The sequence below is a fragment of the Xiphophorus maculatus genome, chromosome 14, assembly GCF_002775205.1.
Source record: "Xiphophorus maculatus strain JP 163 A chromosome 14, X_maculatus-5.0-male, whole genome shotgun sequence".
NCBI classification, from domain to species: Eukaryota; Metazoa; Chordata; class Actinopteri; order Cyprinodontiformes; family Poeciliidae; genus Xiphophorus; species Xiphophorus maculatus.
The window spans coordinates 1443090-1452334 of record NC_036456.1 but is presented as its reverse complement, the minus strand read 5'-3'; the positions used below and the strand labels follow the sequence as shown (position 1 = coordinate 1452334).

At 42.0% G+C, this 9245-nt stretch overlaps 1 protein-coding gene across 1 annotated transcript; it reads left to right on the top strand.

Moving 5' to 3' along the window:
• Positions 1-1204, top strand: s100p (S100 calcium binding protein P). The gene is made up of 2 exons (XM_005800028.2): positions 1-264; positions 958-1204. The coding sequence occupies exons 1-2, from the start codon at positions 127-129 to the stop codon at positions 1096-1098; spliced, it is 279 nt and encodes a 92-aa protein (XP_005800085.1). The 5' UTR covers positions 1-126; the 3' UTR covers positions 1099-1204.
• The last annotated feature ends 8041 nt before the right edge of the window (positions 1205-9245 follow it).

The window sequence follows — 9245 nt, the reverse complement described above, 5'->3', positions numbered from 1 at the left end:
CAAGTCTAGCCTCGTCACTGGTCCACGCAATTTAAAAACAGCCTCCACCTTGTGTGGCCCACACCCTGTGCATCCGCCGCTCCGATTCGCCTCCGAACTACGCTAAGGACCAGACCGGCTGCAACCATGAGTCAACTGGAGATGGCAATGGCCACCCTGATACAAACCTTCGACAAATACGCCGGCTCTGACGGGAAGAAGAGCACGCTGAGCAAAACGGAGGTGAAGACTTTGATGGAGAAGGAGCTGCCTGGGTTGCTCAAGGTACGTTGCTCACCTGGGGAGGCATGCCTGGGTGCATCGGGGTGGAAACAGACAAGATAGTCATGCAGAGCTCATAGCATTGACATTAACAGAGTTTCTAAATGTCTATTGAGACAATGCATCATTGCTGGGGAGCATATTTTGGGCTACGGTGCAAAAACACAAAATCTTACTAAGTACTTTTGTCTACTTTCTGGTGCAAGTATCTTAGTACATTTGAAATAAGACAAAACTAACTTACAAGTAACTTTTTAGTGAGACAGAGGAGACTGTTTTAGGTAAATAATTTCCTAATATTCATTTTAAAAAGACAGAGTTCCACTGGCAGATTATTTCACCTATAACAAAACATTTTCCCCTAAGTGATTACCTGCAAGTGGAACTAGTATTTTTTCATTCATAATTGACTTTAAACAAGCTCTTTTATCTTGCTGAAAAGTTACTTGTGAGGTAATTTTGTCTTATTTCAAGTGAACTAAGATATACTAGAAATTAGACAAAAAATAGTCAGTCGATGTACGTCAAGGCTTTTGTCTCTGCAGGGGTTATTGTACGTTTTCATTGATTTCTATCTTCAAAGACCTTGTTTTTATCTAAAATATACCTATTTAATCAGCAAAAAGTGGTTCTAAAAGGAGCTTGGTGAAAGCAAACTTGCCAGTAAAACCTTCATTTGCTTTTCCTGATGTTCAGGCAGCGAAGAACCCCGGCGAAGTGGACAAGTTCCTGAAAGGTCTGGACTTCAACGGGGATGCTGAGGTTGACTTCCAAGAGTTCGTCACGCTGGTCGTCGCCCTGACCTGTGCAGCACACAGCCGCTTCTGCAAACAGTAGAGAGCGAGGAGCCCAGGAGGCCCTGGGGCCACCACCGGCAGGAGCAGGAAAAGCCCCTTGTACTTACTGTTACTTTGAGGCAAATAAAGTGATTCACACACATGTACCTTGTGGTGTATAATGGTTTTGTTAAAAAGTTGTACTTAGTAGGTTGTTTTCAACAAATTAAAAGTACTATAAGGAGAAGTAAACAATAAAAAAAAGGGGGAAGGAAGCTCTTGTAGTGCGCTGTCCGCAGTTGTGGAGCAATTTTTTGAGAGGATGAAACTGAAAATTTTGTGCACTAGATTCTGATCCGACACAAAATCCTGCTGAAATTCCTTAAACTCCACAAGTTTTTTCAAATTTTTCCTCAACAACTGATTCACGCAGCTCGACTACCGCTAGAACAAAGAGACCATAACTGGATCTCATAAAACGTTCAGTATATTGTTGAAATGCATTTGTTGTGCTCCACTCCATCAAAAATGAAGACGGGTGAAAATCAAACTAAACATTTTGCAGAACAAAACAAAAGGAAATGTAATTTACATGTAATTTTTCACTGGAAAATATTTGGTATCATAAATACCAAAGCCATTCTCTTCTCAAGCCTGTCCCAGATCTTTTATTTTCAAAGCCAGGGACTACACACTCTGTCCAGACAACTCAAAATGAGAGTGTGCTCAGGCCCGTACATCGTGTTCTCTCTCACACATCAGATTAAACAGCGATCGCAAACTTCCTCATTGAAATACTCAGACTTCCTCATGCCGACAAAGTCGTCTTTTAGAAGTTCCATAGTCGGTCTGCTGTCCGGACATCAAAGGTTTGAGTCACAAAAAGATTTATTATTGGGGTCATCTGATCTTAAAACAATTGAAAGCTCTTAAGTGCATTTCACTTCAGAGGGGTAAAGTTTTCAACACGTTGAGATGCTTTATCTTTTAAAGCGCCACGAGTCACTTCATTTCACCAGACGCACGGCTTGGATGGAAACGGACCCTTGCAAACATCTCCAGCGAGCGGTCGAGCTGTGGCTTCTTCTCTGCAAAGTCGGCCACAAACAAACCTTTTTCCCTCCCCTCAAGCTGTTTCTCAAACAGGGCTATTTTTGAACTCGAGTGGGTGTTCAAAGTAAACACAGCAACACCTAATGGCCTTCTTCAAGTTTAAAGTTATCCTGTGGTAAAGAATTATTAAATAAAAAACCCCTGAAGATCAGAGGTGTTGGTATTTGACCACTTAGTGGTCAAACAGTAACAAAAGTACATTTACTTGAGTTCTGTGCTGAAGTACATTTTTTGGGGGGGGCTATCTTTACTTGAGTATTTATTTTTGTGGGAACTTATGACTTTCACTCCACTACATTTCAAAGACAAGCAATGTACTTTTGGCTCCACTACTTTCCTAGGAAGCCTGACGTTACTTGTTCTTTTCGGCTAGCTTTGCAGCTAGCTAAAACAAGCTGCTTCTGATTTTCTTTACTGAAGAGGGGGAACCAATCACAGTCTCCAACCACACCCTGGGGGGGAACGTGGAATTACGTCATCCTCGTTAAGCGTCTCGAGCTGAGCTCCCGCAATGGAGACGGTTGGAGAAGCATTGCATGAATTACCTGGTTCAAAGGAACAAATTAGCTGAGAATCTTAGAAACATGAAATTGAACATCTTTGATTTAGTGCAGAAACATTCGGGAATAGATTAGATAGATTAGAAGACGATGACAACGAAGACGGTTGGAGAAATTCAAGCCAAAGCTATAGTAAAAAGTAGCTGTAATTTTTTTTAAAAAAAAGGATTTTTATGCTTACATTTTTACAGGTGGTGTAGACATTTTGTAGCTGAGAGGCTCTACATGCCAATTCCTCATTGGCATCAGTTACAAGGTTGTGTAAAAGCACTCAGAAAGCAAGATGTACTTAAATTATAAAGTATGAATCAGATCATTTTGAATACATATTTTTAGTACTTTTGAATACGTAAGTATTTTCAAAAGTAAGTTCAGTACTTTAACTTGAGTAAACTTTTGACCGAGCAAATTTTTACTTTTCGTTGAGTAAGATTTGACCATGAGTGATATCACTACTTTTATTCAAGCAGCTCTGTAATGTTTTTACACCTGATTTTCTGTACCGGTCCTCTGACTGAAGGGGGTCACGGTTAGATGAGGGTCTTTGCTAATCCACCTTTGTGATACTTTCTGTTTTAGATTCAGGTCATCGCCCTCTCGGCCCACCACGGGGCAGCGGCCAAGTGACACACTTTCTCCCGCAGAGAACAGTTGTGTAATTACCAAATGTCGGTGCTGCCCTCTAGTGGCACACGGCATTTTATCCTCCTCGTTTTAAAGAAGTCAGATCAGCGTTTTGCAGTAGAGTGGAGTGTTTGCCTTGGCGGCTCTCGGCCTGAGCTACAGATATCTTGATGATGTCTTCAAGTTTCTGTCGTGATGTGCCCGTCCGGGCTGAGATGGAGGCCTCGCCGGGCCGCTTGTGAAACTCAGCTGGCCCGTAATAATCAGCTTGAGGGGTCATAAAGTTCAAACTTTCCCTTCACCGCTTCCTCTCCCCAGTCCAGGGCCATTACAGAGGCTTATGGGGATTAGGTGTCCAGAGACGGGGGAAGAGGATGTGGCCCTTGAGTCAGGAGAGAAGCAGTTTGACTGGGCCACAATAATACACACATACCAACAGATACTGATATCTCTCGGTCAGTGGTGTCCATGTTTTTTGGCAAAGCTCGCAAATTTAAGCTAATGGTGAGCCACAAACTTCATTAGATTAAAAATTTAAAAAGTTTTTGTTTTGTTTTACCTGCTCAACGGTAAATACATTTTTTATTCAATCTGTATATAATTAAAGAGCCAAAACATAAAAATGGCTTTGAACTGTTGCCTTAAAACAGGCAATTTTCAAATGTTTTGGGTCATCAATTGTTTTTTTACCCCTCCAAGGGATCTTTTTGTGGGCTCTAGTGTCCCTTATATGAATGATAGTAGGCTGACAGGAAACAGGGAAGGAGAAAGACATGTGGCAAATGTCGTCGGGTCCGGGAGTCGAACCCGCGACGGCCGCGTCGAGAACTCAAGGCCTCCAAATATGGCTCGCGCCAACCGCTACGCCACCACGGCACGCCCAATTGTTTTCTATTTCAATTTTTTACCGTTCTTGTGGTCAGGAGGCCAAACAAAATCCTTTCAGGGGGCCAGAGATGATCAAGTCTGTAATCAAACTGGAACTTTTATGGGTTAGGAGCCATTTGTATTGTGTATCTGTGGTGAAACACGGTGGTGGAAGCATTATGCTATGGGGATGATTGTTTTCACCAAGGACAGAGAAACTGGACGATATCATGTGAATGTTATTTGCATGGCACATATCAGCAACAAGGCAAAGTGCTAAAAACATAACACAACAAGCAGTTATGAAAAAAGCAACAGACATTTACACTGTGTCAATCTAATAATTTTCAAACATATCAATCAGTGTACCAGTTATTATTAATCAGTGGCAACTTGAAATATTTTTAGCCTTGATTTAAAAGAATTCAGCGTTTCTTCAGTTTTGCAGTTTTCTGGAAGTTTGTTCCAGATTTTTGGCACATAAAACCCGAGTGCTGTTTGGGAGGACGGCTGGAGTTAAGAGGAGGATAATTCTGGAAGAAAACTTCTTATGAGTTCCAACAAACCTGAGACTGCGGCGGAGCTTCATATTTCAGCAGTGCAACAACGATGAACAAAAATAAAATTTAAATCAAGTTAAAAAAGGCTAAGGATGTATAAAGTTATTTTTGCCTTCCTGTATCTCATATGATGCAGGTAGAACCCTCACCTGGACACACACACATACACACACACAAACACCCCCACACACACATGCACTTTTGTTTTAAGCCCTTTGTATTGCCTTGTCGCTGAAAATGTGGTACACAAATAAAATTACCTGTACATTTAATAGTCATCACTAATTTCTGCGCTCGGTTTGGCACCTTCACAGAGCCGACGTCGTTTAGCTCAGCATATTTCCGTCAATATAAAATAATGGAATCATTTTGTATGGCAAAGTTTTCCCCACTGGCCTCAGCCTCGACCTTGTACAGGATTTCGGTGGTCAGAACTTTTGACCACAGGGACACACAACTACAAGCGCACGGCTGCTGTACACGCTGCTGAACCCCGGTCCATGTGAGGAGACGGACGAGCGCAGTCATGAATAAGTCATTCAGTTTTAAAGCCACACATCCCGGGTCATATGATCCACCACGGTGTCCCGGCTCGTCTCGTGGCCTGACATCCGGAGCACGCCGGTGAGCACACTGCTGCTCTTTGTCTCTGCTCTGTTTATCTGTACATGGAACATCATTTGGTTTTTGTACCGACGGACCTCGGTAATTCTGAGACTTTGGACAAACGCCTCAGCAGACTGGTTTTACTTGACAGCTGTTTTGACTGTGGATTACAAAACCCTCGTCAGCGATAAAGAGCTGACAAAAATGAGAAAAGTCTGGTGTGGTATGAGTTGATGTATGGCCTGTATGAAACAACCCAAACAGGAAAAGCCAGTGTTCTACCTGTAAATGTTTGGTGCAAATCCACCGATGACTACAAAGGCACAAAAGTATAACTTACCACGATTTTTGGAAGCGTGAAACAAAACAAAAAAAACAATCTCATTTACTGATATCAGGTTGTTAGAATGAAAGAAGCTCTTTAGAGAAGTTGACATAAATCAGACAAGATGAGTAAGTGCCATTCCCTTTAAATGTCAACAGGCGAGTAAATTCCGTGTTGCTAATATTTCCGTCATGTCAGCCTGAAGGGAACCACACACCTCACCACCCTGCTGGTCCGACCTGTATTCCCTGAAAGAAGTGCGGATTGAAAGGAATGCAGTTGTAAAAGAAAAAAGGCACACCGTTTCCTGAAGACAGAACATCAGGGATACCATATGCAGCCTACTTAAAGCAGTACAGCTTAACAATATAACTCATTATACCGTCTAAAGTCCGCCGTATAAACTTTAAGGTCTACTCTTTTTTATTTTTTTTTAGCGGTCAAAATCATGAGAAACATTTCAAACCAGCAACAGGTGCTGAGTGCTGAGCGACTCGTGATCAATTTGCATCGCAAAGCAGGAGGAAATCATGCAATCTTCTATAATCAACCAGGAGATCATATTAATAAGAGCGTCGTTTTCTTTCACCCAGGAACCTGTTTGCAGAGACCGACCTGTTGGTCGTGTGCACGGCCTTTAGGTTAGGGCCTGGGCTAACAACCAGTTGCCAGGGCTCAGACGGCGTGCCGCTGAGTTCCTCCCATACCGCGCATACCTTTCAGCTGAGTGTCACAGGGGATGTTACTGTCAAACAGGCCGCTGGTATCCGCTCCGTAGACTAAACACTCTACAGAGCCTGTTTTACTGCATGCTAATTCATGGAAGCAGCCGCAGGACGCCGTCTGCCTCCGCCTACGGACGAGCCGGGTTATCTTTGTCGACATAACCAAACGGTCTGAGAATGACAGGAAGGGAACAGCACTCACTACCAGCAGTTAGTGTGTGACCTTTGACCCACTCATGTCGGGCCAGGTTGCAGCAGGTTCATTTAAGCTAGCTGAAAGGCGAGGGCAAAGAACATTCTGCTGATATCAGGTGGATGGTTTTGAAGCCTTCGTGGAACAGGAAGCGTTCAGTTCAGTTCTGACACAGAAATTTCTCACCAACATCCATTGTTTGGTTTTGGTTTTAGTTCCGAATTAAAATGCTTAAAAACAAAAGCGGGTGGCAAAGTTCGGGAAACCATGCTAAATCTTCCTTTTTGCTTGATTTCTGTTTTAGGGAATAGAGACTGAAAGGAAGCTGCAAGTTGTCTGTATTTTACCTTCAGCAAACATCATAAAACCATTATCCGTAAGGAGGCAAGAATTTGTTTCTCATACTAACTACCACTCAGTTCAGGACAAACATAAAGGCAAATTTCCGCCATATTATAAAATGCAAACCTCAAACAAAGTCACGTTAGTAATAGGAGTAAATGTTTGATCACGATTTACACTCTCCGTGTTTCCATCAATATATTTTTTTTGGAGAATTGCATTAGAAAAGATGAATGAAAATCGCAAAATTCAAAAATAACTTTAAAGTTATTTAATTAATTTTTCCCCCAAAGAATATAAAAGAAGTTTTTTATACTCACTTGAGGTGGTTTTCTGATCTCCTCTAAACATTTTTTTATTATTATTATTTACTTAAGGCGTACCAATATTTGTGCCACCAGTTTTAATTTGCTAAACTACTATTTTCTCTCTTATTCAAACTGATGACAGGACTTTTCTTTTCGTTTTTCTATGCGCAATGCAGAAGTGATTTCTAACCGCATCTTTAACAGCAGGACCAACAAATATGGCTGACGCTTAAGAAAACCTCTCAGATCAGATGAAACGTAGATGGTGAAAAATCTGAACTTAACACACTGATTTCTCCTCATTTCTCTGAACAGAAATAAGTTCAATATTGTATATTATCCACTTTAAATGAATAAAAAAAACCCATGACAAATAAATACAAGCATTTATTGAATAAAATCTTTATGAGTGGTTTTTTGAAAAACAGACATCAAAATAAAATAAAAAAAACTACACATGCATACCCCATCCGCATTTACGCAGTGATTTTGGTTTCTCGACTATTTTGTCGTTGGGCTTTTAGTCTGGCTTTAACTGCTCTGTTCAAACAAACTTCAAAGTGAAAATAAAACTATGCAAACGATGCATCGTAAACCTGTTGAGGCGACTATCTGCAGTCTGTCAGCTGCACACTGCAGACGGGCTTTACCAGGGTTGTGAGGACACGTTGTTTGCTTTGAGAGCGCAATCATGCCTGCAGAGCCCAGATAGCAGCAGACTCTCTCTGCGGACGGACTGTGACCCGGTGTCGTAATCCCCATTTTTCTGCCACCACAGCCTCTCTCGCCTGTGATGTAATGAAAAGCAGCGTGGCCGGTGGCGTGTCCCGGCTCAAACAGGCCTGCTCTCTGTCTCCGCTGTGCGCTCAGCAAACACCCACACGCACGCAAAGTCAAACAAAGCGACAGCGACGCGCTGTTCTCCTTTATCGTCACCGAGGTCTGATATAGTTCCGACGAGTTCTTCGCTTTAGCTTCACCAATGGAGGATTTTCACCCATAGAAGTCCACACGGAAAGGCGTCCGTACCCGGAAGACGCCTGGTGTTTGCCACGATGTTGGCCATCAACAAATTACGATGCAAAAAATTCATCATTCCTCAAATTTTGCCCAGACTCGCAATTTTCACTAGTCATCGCAACTTTTCCGCAAAACTGACCAGTCACTGCAACTCGACTGAATGTTGACCAATCCCCCTTTGCGTCCTTCTAATTTGCCTCACAACTTTGACTGCAACTTTTTGTAAAAAAAAATTGCTGCAAAATCGGTAATTTTAGGCTACAACAATCCCCCCAAAAAATAATAAAAATATCGCAACATCCAGGGGGGCAAATTATGTCGCGCTCCGACAACAAGCGTCAACGTACCACCGCTTTGCTGCCTTCACATTAACACCTTGTTGAGCCCGTTTCTCTGCAATTACAGGCACAAGAATTTCCGGGCATGTCTCTACCAGCTTCGGACATAAAGAGATCTGAATTCTTAATATCAGTTCTCTAACTTGTGCCCAGAATCTTAATTGGATTAAGATTTGGGCTTGGACTGGGCCCTTCTATCACATCATTGATTTTAAATCTAAAAGTTTCCAGAGTAGCACCGGCTGCACACGAACATCTGAAAAAAAAAAAAAAAAAGAATATTATGACAGTCACTCATTTCATATAGTGGAACTTTCCTTACAGGAAAAATATTGTCTCCCCCTAATAAGTGAATCGAGATGAAACACCTACGAAGGTTTCCTCGGCCTCTAAATGCTGTCTCAATCTGGGTTAGTAGGTTACACAATCATCAGGAAGACTGCTGACTGAACAAATGTCCAGAGGCATTGATTCCCTCCACAAGGACAGTGAGCTACAAAAGGTCATCGCTGAAGATAACTGATTTTTCAAAGAGTTCTGTATCCAAGCATAATAATGGAAAGTGGAGTAGAAGAAAACATTTGGTAGGTCAAGATTTTGGGGAAACGTCATAAGAAATGGACTGAG